Genomic DNA, 17,172 nt, shown 5'->3' on the forward strand with positions numbered 1-17,172 from the left:
TTTGTATAGCCTTTCTCTTTTCATGTGTCTAGTCTTTATCTGCTGTGTCTCTCTGTGTCCTCATCTCTGCTTCCATCTCAGAGCTTATTCTTATTTGAGTCTCCTTTTAGGTAACTTTTATTTTTTCTAAACCTGCTCTTAGGATTTTTTCTTTATCTTTGATTTTGGTTATGATATGTCTTGGCTATTTTCTTTTGGGATTTATCCTGTTTGAGGTTCTTTTAGCTTCTTATTTGCTTACCTTTTCCTCTTTCATGATGTTAGAAAGTTGTATTCCAATAACTTTTTGACAATTTCCTCCATACTTTTCATTGTCTCTCCCTGTTCTGGACTTTCAGTCACCCTTAAGTTGTTCCTCTTCGTGGTGCCCCATGTAATTCTTAGGCTTTCCTTCCTTCCTTCCTTTCTCCTTCCCTCCCTCCCTCCTTCCTTCCCTTTCTTTTAAGAGATTCATCTTCAAGCTCGCTAATTTGAAATTCCATTGCTTCAGATCTACTCCTTTGCCATTTCAATGTATTTGTCTATTTCTGAAATCTCAAAATTAATCTGGATTTCTAATTGTACATTTTGTATTGTTTCACAATTTGCATTTCATTCTGTTATTTGTTCTTGTAATGTTTTCCTGAATTCTTGTAAAGTCCCCGCCCCCGTGTTCGCCTTGCTTTCCTTAATCTTTCTGTCAGTCTTTGAAGGTACAAAAATATTTTTCTTTTCAATTCTTTTTCCTTCAGTTTCATCACATTTTTTCCCTCTGAGCATTTACTTACTCAGCATCTTAATCATTTGTTTGAGCCATTCTTCCTTGTTTCTTTGTGTGAACTTAAATTGTCTGTTGTAGCCACAATACAACATTGTGGGGTTGTTGTATTTGTATTTAATGATTGTATGTTGATGTATTCTTAGGCACTCACCAACTGCCTCCTGTGGGTGTAATTAGAGAATGAAAGAGTGTACACCTCAGTTTAGGGTGAGTTTGGCTAGTGTTGGCTGCTATCTGTCTTGGATCAGTTGGTGTAGCAGCTGGTACTGACTCTTGCCCAGTAGGTAAAGCTACAGAGGGTATGGTTGTGACTGCATTGTATGGGCACAGTTGCTGTTTCCTGTCAGTTGTGAAAGAGAAAACCCCTCTCTCACACACACGTGTAAGCACATACATGCACAGAAGAAAACACAACAAAATAGAATAAGTAAAAAAAGAAGCAGCAATGAAAAGACAAAATAATAAAGAGGGGAAAAAAAAGAAGAAGAAAGAAATAAAAACAGGCAGCAGTCAGAAAAATAGAATATAATAACTGTAAAGACAAAAGAGGGACAGGAAAATGGATTTATCAAAAAGAGTAATAAGAGAGAAAATAAGAGGAAGAAATTAAGATTCATTAAAAGGAGACAAGAAGGATAGGTAAATGAAGCTAACCCAGAGAAAAATAAGAGAGGAAGCAAAAGGATGACCAGTGAGAAAAAAGATGAAAAGAGGTAGAGACTAGTAAAAAAGGACCAAAAGGTGTAAAAAATAAGGGAAATGAAAAGACAAAGAGGAGAAACAAAGACAAAGAGGAAAAACAAAAGCAAAGAAAAACAAAGACAAAGAGGAAAAACAAAAGCAAGATAGACTGGATAAAATTCAAGGGATTGGCAGGGGAGAAGGAAGAAAAAAGAAGGAATTGCACCATTCCAGTTGCCTGTATGAACCTGTTCTGCCAGATTGTCTGTTGCCAAAGCTGCTCCCAAGATGGCCAAGCCACATCTGGGTAGACATTCACCAGTCAGTCTCCCTGTTACTTCTCTAACCTTTCTTCTGAAGTTTAGGTTTCCAGAATTTTCATCTGTGTCAGTTTACTTTTGGTGTACTGTGTCTTTTTTATAGATTGTCCTTGTAGGGTGTGCCTGATTAGTCCTCCATTTTGTCAGAAGAGTCAGCAAATTATCTTTTAAAGATTCTCAGAACACTGAGGTTTTTTTTTAGCTGTTTTTATGAATATTGAATCATAAACTGAAGCACATTATACTAACTGAATAGAGTTATGCATTGGTTTTAATAACCATATAATCAAAATTTAGTTTTAAATGCATTTTAAAACATTTCATTTGCAGCAGTGATATTAAAATTAGATGTTTTGTGTAAAATAATAACACAAAAATGCCCACCATCTACAGTAATTATTAAAATCTCTTCAACCCTTTGAAGTTTCGTTTCATGTTTAGACTTTTACTCACTTCTGAATTCCCCAAGAAACTTTGAACTATCACTCATTTTATTTTATGTTCTAGTTATGGTATATTATGCAATTACACATGGTAATAGAACACCATTTGAAATAAATTCCTTTGTACAGAGCACATTACCTTCTATATAGTAACCTTTATGTAATGCATAAACAGTGACAAAGGGTTGACATGACTAATATTTAACTCCTTCACATGAAACCAGTTGCCTTTACAATGTATGGGACTCCATATGTTGTTACTGTTGAGTGCCTTTGAGTTGATTCCGACTCATAGCGAACCTGTATAGAAATTTCGAGGAACAGCTGGTGGGTATGATCTGCTGACCTTGCGGTTCCAAGTCCAGTGTTGATCCTACAGTGCCACGCCAGGAGGCCATGGGACTCGGTACAGAACTTTCGAATTTTAGCTTTAATACTTTTGAAAGGTAGAAGTGAATTGGAGCCATCTAGTAATAAATGCACATGCAGACAGTATTTGCTGTTATGTTTATATTATGTACAGTATAATGAACTCATTTGTCCACTCAATATTTGATTTTAAATTACATGTACGTGAACAGTAACTATATAATTCAGAGTCTGAATTTCCAATTTATGCACAAAAGGTTGAGGCTTTTGAAAGCTATGAATTGTTTTCCTTTATGTTTATCTGTGAAAGAGCAGAACTTTATTTTCTCCTACAATAGGTAAAGTTATAGAGAGCTTCACCCATTTATTTTGCCCTGGAGAGCTTAGAAAGGGAGATAACTTTGCTTTCTATTTGATTTATGGCGAAATCAATCTTCTGATATTTGTATTAAATGTACGATTCTCCCCCCCGCCCAGCATGCTGATCAGTATAAATGAGCCCTTTAAAGATAATGACGTCAGAAGTTCTGAAGACTTGGGATAGATTTGTTTTAAAACCTTAGTGTTCATATATTTTGATATGATATTTTCTGTCAGGATTATTGATTTACTATAAATGTATTATTTTTAACTCTCTACAATTGTAATGATCATTGAATATTGTAAGTAGCTCTAGTAGTGTAGTGGTTATGAATCAGGCTGTGAACCTCAAGGTCAGCAGTTCGAAACTACCAGCTTTTCCACGTGAGAAAGATGAGACTTTCTGCTCCCATAAAGATTTACAGCCTTGGAAACCCTGTACAGACAGGGTCGCTATGAGTCGGAATCGACTCCACGGCTCACAACAACAACATTGTAATGTGAATTCACTACCCCCAAATACAGTTAGAATTAAATATGCACAAAGTTAAATTGTTGTTGTTGTTGTTATGTGCCGTGGAGTCAGTTCCGACTCATAGCGATCCTGCAAAGGGTTTCCAAGGCTGGAAATCTTTAAGGGAGCAGAAAGCCTCATCTCTCTCCCGCAGAACAGCTGGTAGTTTCGAACTGCTGACCTTGAGGTTCGCAGCCCAATTCCTAACCACTGCACTGCAAGAGCTCCTTACAAAGTTGAATTGTTGTTATGTGCCGTGGCGCCAAATCCGACTCATAGTGACCCTGTACAGGGTTTCCGAGGCTGTAAATCTTTACAGAAGCAGAAAGTCTCCTCTTTCTCCCACAGAACAGCTGATAGTTTCCAACTGCTGACCTTGTGACTCACAGGCAAATTCCTAACCACTACGCTACCAGAGCTCCTTACCAAGTTGAATAGCAATCACAAATTAAAGAAAATGCACGAAGTAATATAAGCACTAAATATTTAAAATATAAAGTCTTATTTCTAAGATAAATTAATCAGAATCTAGTCGTATGACACTGTAAGATAGGCTCTAGACTGCTAACCGTAAGGCTCGCCTTTCAAACCCACTAGCTGTTCCTTGGAAACCACCCTATTTGGGGTTGTCATGAATCAGAACTAACAATAGTCACTTCACAACAATATATGCTTAGATTCTTCTGTACGTTTCATATGAATTAGAATATTTGTAATTAAATGGATGGTAACAAGTCCTAGTGTGGCGCTGTGGATTAATGGGCTGGATTGCTAAATCAGTTTGAACAGCAAGTTCAGTGGTTCAAGCTTACTAGCTGCTGTTTTGGAAACTCTTTACAAGATCCCTATTGGTTGGAACTGACTCGATGGCACTTAACAAAAACAACAAAAAGTTTTTAATTGTCAGTATCATCAAAAATAATTCTTTAATATATGTTTAACAATCATAATGTATTTTGGACTAGAATATTTAAAGAGCATTCAAGGATTTAGTTTTCAACATTTTCAAAAATATGTTAATATTGACTTCACTGTGTTGTTTCACCTACATTATTTCATTTTGTTGTTGTTTAGTGCCGTCGAGTTGATTTTCACCCATAGTGACCCTATATAGGGTTTTCAAGCGACTGGTGAGCTTGAACCGCTGACCTTGTATTTCATTTAGTCCTCACAAAAACTTCTTGAGGTGTATGTACTAATCGCATCCCTATTTTGAAAATAAGAATGCAAACTTGAAGAGGTAAAGTGACTGATCATAAATAATACAACTTGTTATTGTTGTTAATGCCTTTGAATCGGTTCAGACTCATAGTGTTCATATATAGGGTTGCAAGGAGTAGTTGGTGGGTTTCAGCTGCAGACCTTGTCATTCAAACTGATGTTGTGCTCAAATGTTTATTTTACAGCTCCACACTAGGACTTCAGAAATAGCACAGCTAGAGTACCATAAGGATGTGATTAACATTTACCCATATTTCTCTAAAGTTTATGAAGTTAAACTATACCACTAATGGTATACTAGTGTATTTCGTTGTTGGATGGTGAAGTGCTTTTTCTCATTTTCACATAAACTTGGTGGATGAGGGACTTTAATGTTTAACTTCTTGAAAAATGTACCAGATATTGGATCCCTTATATATATATGATAATGGTGGTGGTGGTGGTGGTTGTGTGAAAGTCTTATCTTTAGTCCTCGGAGCAGCTGGTGGATTTGAACTACTGATCTTGCAGTTGGTAGCCCAATGCATAACCCACTTTTCTACCAGGGATGCTTCATATATATATGTCAAGTCTTTTATCATTGGAAAATACTGTCTCAGAATGGGTATTTCTCTTGCCCGCCCTAGAGCATCTCCCTGGCTTTTAACTTAGCATCTCCCTGGCTCTTTTTTAAATCTATAGACCTAACCCTAACCTCTTTCTCATTCATATATCAATCCTCCTGACTGATCTTCTGTTGATTTTGCTTGGGTGATTCAATTTATCCAAAACTTACATGTGAGTATCTCTTATAGCTTTACTGCTATTTCTCAAAACTTGGAAATAATGGAGGGAAACCAAATCATGAATAGATAAATAAATTGTGATACATCAATACAGTAAAAAGGAATGGACATCTGATATGTTCACCAATATGGTTGACTATCTTAAGAATTATACTAAGTGAAAGAAACCAGCACAATATGCTATATATCATATGATTCTACTTATCTAACATTTGGGAGAAGGCACAACTAACCGTAGGGATGGGGTTCTGGTGAGGCACTGTTTGTTAATGCTGTCAACTGCAAAGCCTGTTTGAATCACAAGGTCAGTGGTCCAAGCTCACCAGTCGCTCCTTGGAAACCCTAAACAGGGTCGCTGTGGGTCGGAAGTGACTCGAAGGCACATAACAACGACAACAACTGTAGAGATAGGAATCATTTTCTACAAACTGGAGTTGGGGAAAGTGAATTGACTGCTAAGAGAATGAGGATTATTTTGGGGTGATGGAAATTGTATCTTGTTTGTGTTGATTATATATGTTTGTATGCATTTGTCATACCAGTCTATCGCATTAACCTACAGTGCCACACCAGGACTCAAAGTCATATTTCAATAGAAAATAAATTTTAAACATAACGTGTGTTATAGGATGGTTATGAAATGAAAGATCATTTTCCTTCACACTTCTTTTGTCTAGTTCTTCAGTATTCTTTTCTTCTATGTCTTACATAAACTTTGAAGTCCGTTTTGAACTGTAATTTCTTATTTCAGATCTGATATGCTACTGAAATTTTACCTGCCTTGATCTAAAATTGCTGTTTAGATTTTAAATTGAGTCATTAGCTGCATTTCTATATTGCTAAATGTTCCAATTAATACTGAATAAGTTAGCTGAAATTTGCATTCTCTGTAAAATATACCAAATATTCCTGATTTGACTGGACTCCTGATTTGTGCTCTGTGACAGTGGGAGTGCGTAGTATGGCACAGTAAAGGAGAGTTTATAAAGCAGTTATGAGTTCTGGGGTCGAGTCTCACCTGAGAAAATCTTCACCCACTCCCTAGCCAACTACTGTATGCCGTGGTTCCTGAACTAAACTGAACATCAGAATCTCCTGGAGGAATATGTAATTAATAAGACAAGGGAGTTTCAAAAAGTTGTAATCTTTTTATCTTTTAATTTCATTTTTCTATAAACTCTTTGAAGCTCTTTCCTTTGCAAATTTATGGCCCCACTACCAAAGTTACTGATTCTGTTTGTCTGGAGCGGGGCCCAAGAATTTGCATTTCTAACACTTCCCCAGATGCTTTTGTTTTGGGAAGCTTACTTTAAAAAACCACTATTTTATCCTTACTTCTGATGTTTCAGTGTCAAAACTCCTGCCCATATACAGATGCCAGCATTTCGTTTTTAAACTGTTTCATCATTTCACAGTTATCGCTATTCATTCATTTATTCACAAAGTATTTGATTCCTGAAAGACACAGAATGGTGCTGACTAGAGAAAGGGTTGTTGAAGTATGTCTGTTAGCTGCCAACTTGTCTTCCTTTTAGTCTTCAGTGGCATCATACTGCATACATCATAATTATTTTATCTCTCTACCAGAAGGTTTCTTTTCGGCTCCGATTTCAGAACTTTGAAATTATTGATGACTCCTACTTGGCCTTCTCTGCCCATTGGTCTAAAATATTAAGACTTTTCACTTCCTTGTTGTTTGTTATTGTTAAGTGACCTCGACTCGGTCCCTGTGTAGTATTTTCCAGGAGTTGCTGGTGGGTTTGAACAACCAACCTTGCAGTTTGCAGTCCAGTGATTATCCTCCAGTGCTACACCAAGATTCCACTTTATAGTTTGTAGTAAATAAGCCCTGCCTTCTTTCACTTGATTTTCATGATTATATTCTTCCCCCCCCCCCAAATCAACAGTACTTATGACTGAATAAAATTGAAGTGCCATAATTTGAAGCAGTCTGTGGTGTGTGAACAAATATAAATCATATGCTTGTATTAAATGTTTTCCTAAACCAAGAAATAAACAACCTTGATAATTTTAATAGTGTTAATTGCAAAGAGAATACGAAACAAATTTGGAATTTAAAAATCAATTTGTTAGTGCTAAATTCACGGAAATCATAGATTCTAAAAACTCTTTCCAAATGCCATAGCAGATATTGAGGCTGGTATATTTGAATGTGCCCAGGATTCCTATTCTTTTAAGGTTGCTGTAAGTTATATTATGCTGTAATGATATCCGTTGATTTTTGTCTGTGATAGATTTAATACAGCCCATTATTCTTAGAGTTGATGTCCTTTTATCCTTTTACCACCACCCCACTGATTATGGAGAGTCTTTAAAGAAAATAGCTCATTTCCCAGGATGATTACATGCCCCAATTGAATAGTAGCTTGCTGCCAATTATCATTACAATGCCATATTGATTTTTCATTTCCCAAATGAAAATTAAAGTAGAATTTGTTCAAAATGAGTTTTTATATGTCTTGTGGTTGTGATTGGTTCTGAATATTTGAGGTATTTTTTAATCTATTTTATTCACTGATATATGTTTTACTGATATTCTCTTAGAAATTTAAGTCTTTGCTTTGTTGATAAGCTTTATCTTTGGTAGATGTGAAAGTCAGTGGCATGGAAATAGTGGCTTAAATATTTAGGATATAGACTTTAATTTTCACAACAGTCTGTTATGTATTCATTTATATTTGTGAAGTTCTTGAGTTATTTGAGAATCTTTGGACAAATGCACATTATTATTACTCGTATTGATGCTAATTTCTCTTAACCACACAAGCCAATAAATGTTATGAAATTTGAATTGACAAATACTTGTTTTTTGTTCACTATATTTAAATATAGGAGCTCTGGTAGCATAGTGGTTACAAATCGGGCTGCGAACCACAAGGTCAGCAGTTCGAAACTACCAACAGTTTCGTGGGAGAAAGATGAGGCTATCTGCTCCCGTAAAGATTTACAGCCTTGGAAACCCTGTTCAGGGTCGCTATGGGTCGGAACCAACTCAACGACACTTAACAACAACAACATATTTAAATATGGAATACTGGTGTGGTGCTGTGTGTAAATGTGCTAGACTGAAAATCTGTTTTGAACCAGAAGGTTGATGGTGCGAGCTCACCAGGTGCTGCTTGGAAACTCTACACAGGGTCCTGTGGGCTGGAACTGATTCAACGGCACTTAACAGCAACAACAAGAATATTGATAAATGAGTCCTGGTATGACATTGTAGGATAAGCACCAGACTACAGGTTTGGTCCAAACCATCAGGTCAGTGGTTCAAACTGAACAGTCACTCCCTGGAAACCCTGTATAGGGTTTGCCATGATTTGTAACCAACTGGATGGCACTTAACAAGAACAGCAACATACTCATATATAAACTGACTCGATGGCAATTAACTAGAAGATCATACTCATCTGTAAAGTTCTGGTGTGCATTGTAAGACAAGCACTGCATTGCTCCTCTAAAATCCTATACAGATTCAGGTGCTCCTGTGAAAACTCTGCAGTATGCTGTGAGTTGCAACTTACTTGAAGGCACTAACAACAACAACAATGTAATTTTATATAAAGCACTCTCCTAAAGCATATTATCATAAAATAACTAAGATTTTATGACTGTCTTCAGAGATTTTATTACTCAGAAATGGTGGATAAGACACGTGTGTCAAAAATCATAATGTCAAGTGTAAGAAAATAAGTACACATAAATGGGAGTTTAGAATATAAAGAACTCATGTTTGGTTGGAGGATTTATGTAGGGGGCCACATTAATGGAGACGTTGACAATCAAAGCCTGTACCTTTAAGGATTTGGGAGAGGTGAAGTTCTGGTACCTTTCTGGGAAGAAAGAATAAATAAGCCAAAGCAGGGAAGGTTTCAGGAAAGACAATTTTTGTCCGGTTTTGTTGGAACTGTGGTGTAAGTCTTGAAGTTGTGAAAGGTAGGTTGAAGGTAGTTCAGAATGTTAAGATAGGGTTGTAAATCTATTAGGTTGTCCAGTAAGTAATTTTGGGACAGATGATAGTAGTTAAATGAATTTCATTTGGCATTCTGTAAAATTCATAAGAGAAGCTGTGTAGCTTTCAGTTTCAATATATATTGAAGGAGAGATAACTTAGGTAAAGTAGTATGTTAGTGTTGTTGTTAAGTGCCAGTCGAGTTGGTTCCGACCCATAGTGACCCAGTATAGGATTTCTGAGGAGTGTCTGGTGGGTTTTGACTGCCCGCCTAACAGTTTAAAGTGACCTTGCAGTGCAGTGCATCATATCTTGCAACACCACACCAGAACTCCAGAATGTTGCTGTAAGGAGCTCTGATAGCGTAGTGGTTACGAATCGGGCTGCAAACCGCAAGGTCAACAGTTCGAAACTACCAGCTGCTCCGTGGGAGAAAGATGAGGTTTTCTGCTCCCGTAAAGATTTACAGCCTCGGAAACCTTGTTCAGGGTCACTATGGGTCGGAACCGACTCGATGGCACTTAACAACAACAACAACAACAGCAACAAAGGTTAGTGCCATCGAGTCGGTTCCCACCCATAGCTACCCTGTATAGGGTTTCCGAAGATCGGTATTGAGCTTGACTGCCAACCTTGCAGTTCAAACCGACCTTTCACTCCAGTGCATTGACCCGCAGCGCCATACCAGTTAGAGACAATGAAAAGGTGTGAGGGAGGCATAAGTGGAAGTCATTTTGGAAAGTCATACCAATGTCCACATATTCAGTGTTCTAGCCTCCTACCACATTCAGATCATCTTCTCTACTTTGCCAGCATGCTTTCTTGTGTTGCTTTTTGTATCCTTAATATATAAAACAGGCCTAATACTTAAGCCAGCTCTCAATAAATATTTGTTGAATCAATGAACAACATAATTGCGAAAGAGAAAAAAGTGGAGTATCAAAAACTATGCCAACTTTTAAGTAAAACTTTTAAGAGGCTGGTAGTGGTATTTACACCACTGCAGGAGTTCATTTGGGGGATGGAAGCAGGGGAAGAAAATTTTGGTTTGTAGATTCAGGAATAAATACATGAAGAGTGTAAAACAACCAACAGCACTGTATAATGAGCAATCTGAAATACAAAAAAAGATCTTGGATTGAGATAAAGATCTCCAAGTCATCCTATCAGTGTCAATTCTTGAATCAATGGAGTAGAAAGCAATGAATGCACGCAATATTAAGGATTATAAGATTTGTACTGTAAAATTTCATTTTGGATATTAATGTTTGAAATAAATAATACCAACTTATTTATACATCTTTTTTTTTTTTTTTTTTTTAGTTGGGTTAACAATTTTGGCCATGAAGGTCTTGGACTTTTGTTGGATGTACTTGAAAAGCTTCTGGACAAGAAACAGTAAGTATAAACACTAAAAAAACATTATCAAAGGGGAAAATATTAAGCATATCTTAATAAATTTTTCTCCTTTTTTATGTTTTTATTTAGGCAGGAACATATTGACAAGAAGAATCAGTATAAAGTTATTCAGTGCCTCAAAGCATTTATGAATAATAAGGTAAGTAATGGTCAATTTTGTACTGTCACAAAAGGTGAGAATTTGTCCAACAGCATGCGAGTATAAAAACAGATACTCTAGTGGGTGCTTACTTGATTTACAACAGGGTCTTCCTCTGTATGAAGTAAATAGTTGCTTAATCTATATTTTGCTTCACAGGGTCTCTATTGGTAGGTTTGTGAAATCACACAAACATGTCATTCTTGTTCACAAATTACATAGCTCTTTTAATTGTTCTGTAGTAGTAGAAAAATTTAACAATCGTATGTTGCATACTATTTTCTTATATAGAGTTGTGTTACTTTTCTATAATTGAGAGTCCAAAGTTATAATTTAGTTTGTTTGGTAAGAACATTGTAACGTTAAGAATTCTCATTTATATTCAGTTAAATGACAATGAGTTTTAAGTATTTCAAGAAGGTATTGTTCCGGTTTTTTCCTCCTCTTTTTTCTGTACAGTATGTTTAACAACAGTTATACTTGAGTGGCTTTATAAATCTGACACATTTTTCTTCTAAATATAGTCTGTGTTCAGGCTATGAAATCATAGTAATTTGTTCTGCAAACTCCTTTTGTTACTATCTTAAATTCTTTGCAGTATATACCTATGGGTAAAATACTATTGACCAATTTTTAAATTACTTGAATTCCCTTTAGATGGTAAATTTAAATACTTCATGAAAATAAATGATTATAATAGTAACCAGAAACGAGCTAATTGTGAACTATAACTATTAATGATCATTGCAGTATGATTGTCTATTTAAGTACATTTTTTTTTGCATGTAATTTATTTGTCCATAGAAAAAGTGTGCATACACATAGAACTTGTATAACATCCATAGGATACTTACACATGAGGGGGTTTCTTGGTTTGCAAAAGATTATTTAACATATGCGTTATTTAGAAAAAATTGTAGTGGTGGTGGCGGCTGTGTGCTATCGATTCGGTTTCAGCTCATAGGGAACCTGCATAGGATTTCAGAGGCTGTTAATCTTTATGGGAGCAGATAGACTCATCTTTCTCCTGCAGAGCAACTGACAGGTTTTGAACTACTGGCCTTGTGGTTCACATCCGCTATGGTACTTGGGTCGAAAATGCATCGGCCTGCAAATCATTTGTTAAGCATATGGAATTGTGTATATTGTTGTTATTGTTAGGCATCCTCCAACCAGTTCAGACTTTTTACTACCCTGTGCAAAGCACAACTAAACACTGCCTGCCTCCTCATGTACTGTCAACACAATTGTTATGTTTGTCCATTGTTGCTGCCACTTTGTCAATCCATTTCATTGAGGTCTTGTTCTTTTTCACTATCCCTCTACTTTCTGAAGCATGATGTCCTTTTCCAGGAATTGGTCTCCCCTGACCATATTTTCAAAAAATGTGAGAGACTGTGTCTTCCTAGCCAAGCTTCTAAGGAGCATTCTGATGATATTGTTGTTAGTGCCGTTGAGTTGATTCTGACCCATAATGATCCTGTATAGGATTTCCAAGGAGCATCTGGTGAACTTGAACCACTGACCTTGCAGTTCAAACGGCTTTGTAGTCTGGCGTATTAACTCACAGCGCCACACCAGGACTGGTGATACTTCTTCCAAATCAGATTTGTTTGATCTTCTGGCAATCCATGTACTTTTAAAATTCTTCTCCAACATCATAATAATAATGCATTGATTCTATGTAGTCTTCCTTATTGTCAAACTGTCACATGCATATGAGGCCATTGACTGTACCATGGTTTAGGTATGTCTCACTCTAGTACTTAAAGTGACCTCTTTGTGCTTTAAACACATTTGCAAGAGGTCTTTTGCAGCAGATTTGCCTAATGCAATATATCCATTGATTTCTTGACTGTTGCTTCCATTAGCATCCATTGTGGATCCATGCTAAATGAATTCTTTGTTAACTTCAGTCTTTCCTGTATTTTTCATGATGTTATTTATAGGTTAAGTTTTGATGATTTTCATTTCCTTTTCATTGACTTGCAATCCATTCTGAAAGTTGTAGTCTTTGATCTCCATCACTAAGTATTTCTTATCCTTTTTGCTTCTAGAAGAAAAGATTGTTTCTTATGCATATCACTGGTTAAATTAATGAGTTTTTTTCTTGTCCAGATGCCATGTTCTACTTTATATAATCCAGCTTCTCAAATTATTTTCTTTGCATGCATGTTGAATAAGTATGGTGAAAGGATAAAACTCTCATGCAAGCCTTTGCTGCATTTAACTATGCAGTATTTCCTTATTATGTTTGAATGACTTCCTCTTGGCCTATGTACAGGTTCCTCATAAAAGTACAATTAATAAGGGTTTGAAATACCATTCTTTGTAATGTTATTCATAGTTTATTACGATCCACACAGTCAAAATGCCTTTGCATAGTCAATACACCACAGGTAAATATCTTTCTGGGTTTCTCTATTTTCAACCAAGATCCTTATGGCATCAGCAGTGATATATCCCTCATTCCATGTTCTCTTGTGAATCCAACTTGAACTTCTGGTTAACTCCCTGTCAATGTACTGCTGCTACCATTTTGAATGATCTTGTGCACAATTATACTTGCATTTAATGTTAAGTACATTGTGTGATGATTTCTGCATTCTGTTGCCTAACAATTCTTTGGAATTGACACAAATCTAGATCTCTTCCCATCAGTCAGTCAAGTTCCTGTCTTCCAAATATCTTGGTTCATACAAGTTAGCAATTCCACAGCAGCGTTATTTTGCTGAATTATTTCAATTTGTCAATTCCTGGAGCCTTGTTTTTCACAAGTGCCTTCAGTACAGCTTGGACTTCTTCCTTCAATACCATTGGTTCTTCATCATATGCTAGCTCTAGAAATGGCTGTAAATCAACAATGTTTTTTGGTGCTGTGACTCTCTGTATTCCTTACATCTTCCTTTGATGCTTCCACATCATTCAATAATTTGCCCACAGAACTTTTTCAATATTGCAACCCAAGGTTTGCATTTTTCTTCAGTTATTTCAGCCCGAGTAATGCTGAGTGTGTTCTTCCTTTTTGGTTATTTAATTCCAGGTCTTTGCACATTTCATTATAATACTTGATTTTGTCTTATTGACCTGCCCTTTTTAATTTTCTGTTTAGTTCTTTTATTTCTTCATTTCTTCCTGTCACTTTAGATTGTCTGTGCCAATTTTCAGGGTTTCTTTTGATGCCCAGTTTGGTCTTTTCTTTCTTGTCTTTTTAATGACCTTTTACTTTCTTTATGTATGATGTTCTTAATGTTATTCCACAACTTCTCTAACCTTTTGTCTAGTGTATCAAATCTGTTTTTGAGATGGGGTCCGAATTCAGGTAGGATATATTCAAAGTCATAATCTGGACTCATTGGGTATGAGTTATTGATGGTGTAATTCACGGTTCAAAAAAGGTGTTTACAATGAATAGATCCATGGTCTTGTAATTTATATCATCTGAACTACAAATTCTTCCTCTTCTAACTTTAATGTTTCAATTTCAAGTAATTATTTGTTTATCTTTATTGCATGTTAATCAATTTCAGACTGAAAAAGTTGGTAACATTCTTTAGTTTCTTTATCATTGACTTTGGGGTTTATGCTTAAATCTGAGAAACAGTGGTATTAACTAGTCATCCTTGTAGGCGCAAAGATATTATCTTATCACAGAATTGTACTTCAAGACAAATCTTGAAATGCTCTTGTTGAATATAAATAAATTCTATTCCTCTTCAATTTGTTGTTCCTGTCATTGTAAAGCATATGATTGCCACTTAAAAATATGCCAATACCAGTTCATTTCAACTCATACCTGGGATATTTAGGTTTTCATGACTTCCAATTTTCCTAGGTTCATACTGTATACATTCTGCTTTCTGATTATTAATAGATGTTTGCAGCTGTTTTTCTTATCGGAGTTGTGCCCCATCAGCAAATGAAGGTCCTGAAGACTTTATTCCATCCACATCATTCGTATTATGAGGAAGCACTTATTTCTCAGTTGTATATTGAGTGCCTTCCAACATGAGGGGCTTATCTTCCTTCAGTATATTAGACAGTATTCGTCTGCTGTTCCTAAGGGTTTCAGTGGGTAACCCCTTTCAGAAGTGGTCCATCTCTCCATGTTTCTGTATATGTTAATTTGTAAGTTCACCAGAAACTTGACCTCTCTGAATGTCAGTCCCCTATCTATAAATTTATAGATATCTTGTGTTAATAACTTTTTAGAAAATTCTTGCTGACTTGTGTTGTTAACTTTCATAGTTTTCCATCAAACCAAGTGATCATAGTAAGAATAGTTACAATTTAAAGTCATATTAATAAGATTTCCTGTGGGAGATTTTTCCCCAGCATCAAGTTGATATGCCAGCACATACTTTCTTATAACTTGAAAGTCTAGCAATTTTGAAGAAATATGGCGATTCAAGTTAGATTATTCTAACTCAAAGTTAAGTTTTAGTTAGAACACATTAATATTTTTCACATGAGGTTCAGCAGAAAACACGAATGAGTAGATCTTTTAAATTTTAGGTGTATCAAACAATGACTAGAAAGCATGCATTCAAAATTAAAGATACATAATGACATAAGCATTAAATCTTAGAATAAGTTGTCCAGATCAAATAATAAAACTTTCATCTGAAGCAGATTATGTGCTTTAAAAATTATTTTTCCTTATCCAATGCATGTAAAAATAGGTTAATAAAAGACAACCCATTGTTGGATTTGAACCATGGCAATGAAACGATATATGATGGAATGAATGTAAAACTAAAGTTCTCTCATGTAAACTACCATATAATTCACAATAAAACATTAAAAAAAAAAAAAAAGACAACCCATTGTTGCTCATTGCACTCTAGTATAATAATTTCAGTGATATTTGAATTGATGCTTTCCCAGATATATTTCTCATATCTTTATTATGTTCATGTTAGAAAATGTTTTTTTAAAAGATACATGGAAAAAGAATTTAAATGATTTCACTCACAGTTATACTTATTTTAATTTAGGTCATTCCATCTCTTAAGTTTTATACATGCATTTATTACTTCTATTCTTTACTATTATCTAATGGATCCCTTTACACATACATAAAAAGGGCTTCAATAAGTTGATAGAAAAATACCATGACAATTTCCTTTTATTTTTCACATGAAATTTGAATCCTTTTGCGTTTCCTTTATTCTTTTCTACTTTTGTGTCATTTCTTTTTTCTGTATTTTAGTTCTCACCTTCATAAATTTACTTCTTTGTTATTATTCGAAAAAGTTAAATTTAAGAACTTTATCTGTTTTAATTTCTTTTAGAACTCAAATTAAGAACCATGGAAATATTAATATTTTTAGCTTGCCCTGAAATTGTAATTGAGTTTCTGTGAAATGTTATGCAATTATGCTTTATAATGTTTCCCCCAAGAGCTCTGGTAGCATAATGATTATGAATCGAGCTGCTAACCTCTCAAGGTCAGCACTTTGAAATTACCAGCTATTCCATGGGAGAAAGATGAGGCTTTCTGCTCCCGTAAAGATTTGCAGCTTTGGAAAACCTGTGTAGGGTCGCTATGAGTCGAAACTGACTCCACGGTACTTAACAACAACAACGTTTCTCCACTAGACTTCAAGGAGGATCAACTACATTTCATAATTCTGTCAGAGAAATAGTTCAACAGATTATATATATATATATATATATATATAAAAGACATTATATCCTCAATGTTGTTGTTAAGTGCCGTTGAGTCAGCGCCAACTAATAGTGACCCTCTATAGGGTTTCCAAAGAGCAGCTGGTGAGTTTGGATTATTGACCTTGTGGTCAAGTGCTGTACACCACACTGAGACTCCAATATCCTTAATGTAGACTACTGAAATTCCAAGTTTGGTGATTTTTAAAGAAAACTTAGCATGTTTTTTTTAACTTACTGTTATAGTGTACAGGTTCTGTGTGCTTTTCTCCCCCGAACTTAACTCTATTCATGTCATTATGGTCAACTCTTCTTTGAGGAGGCATTTTTTCCCCAGTCACGTTCTGAGTGCCTTCCCACCTTCCAATCCTGTATCTGACAATGTTTCTCTGCTATTCATAGAGTTTTGAGTGACTAGTGATTCAGAAGTAGTTTGTCACTCTTTCTTCCTAGTCTGTCTTTGTTTTGTAGCTCATCTGAAACCTGTCCACCATGGGTGATCCTGCTGATTATTTAAAACA

The 17,172-nt window shown here is 35.6% G+C and overlaps 1 protein-coding gene across 1 annotated transcript in view; it reads left to right on the plus strand.

The window, feature by feature from the left end:
- The window catches only part of DIAPH2 (diaphanous-related formin 2), a 1,391,152-nt gene that overhangs the window by 356,273 nt on the left and 1,017,707 nt on the right, over positions 1-17,172 (plus strand). Inside the window, exons 6-7 of the mRNA XM_006872015.1 lie at positions 10,747-10,821; positions 10,912-10,981. Coding sequence (XP_006872077.1) covers positions 10,747-10,821; positions 10,912-10,981 — 145 coding nt within the window. The remainder of the gene's footprint in view (positions 1-10,746; positions 10,822-10,911; positions 10,982-17,172) is intronic.

This window comes from Chrysochloris asiatica, unplaced genomic scaffold, assembly GCF_000296735.1.
Source record: "Chrysochloris asiatica unplaced genomic scaffold, ChrAsi1.0 scaffold00180, whole genome shotgun sequence".
Taxonomy (NCBI): Eukaryota; Metazoa; Chordata; class Mammalia; order Afrosoricida; family Chrysochloridae; genus Chrysochloris; species Chrysochloris asiatica.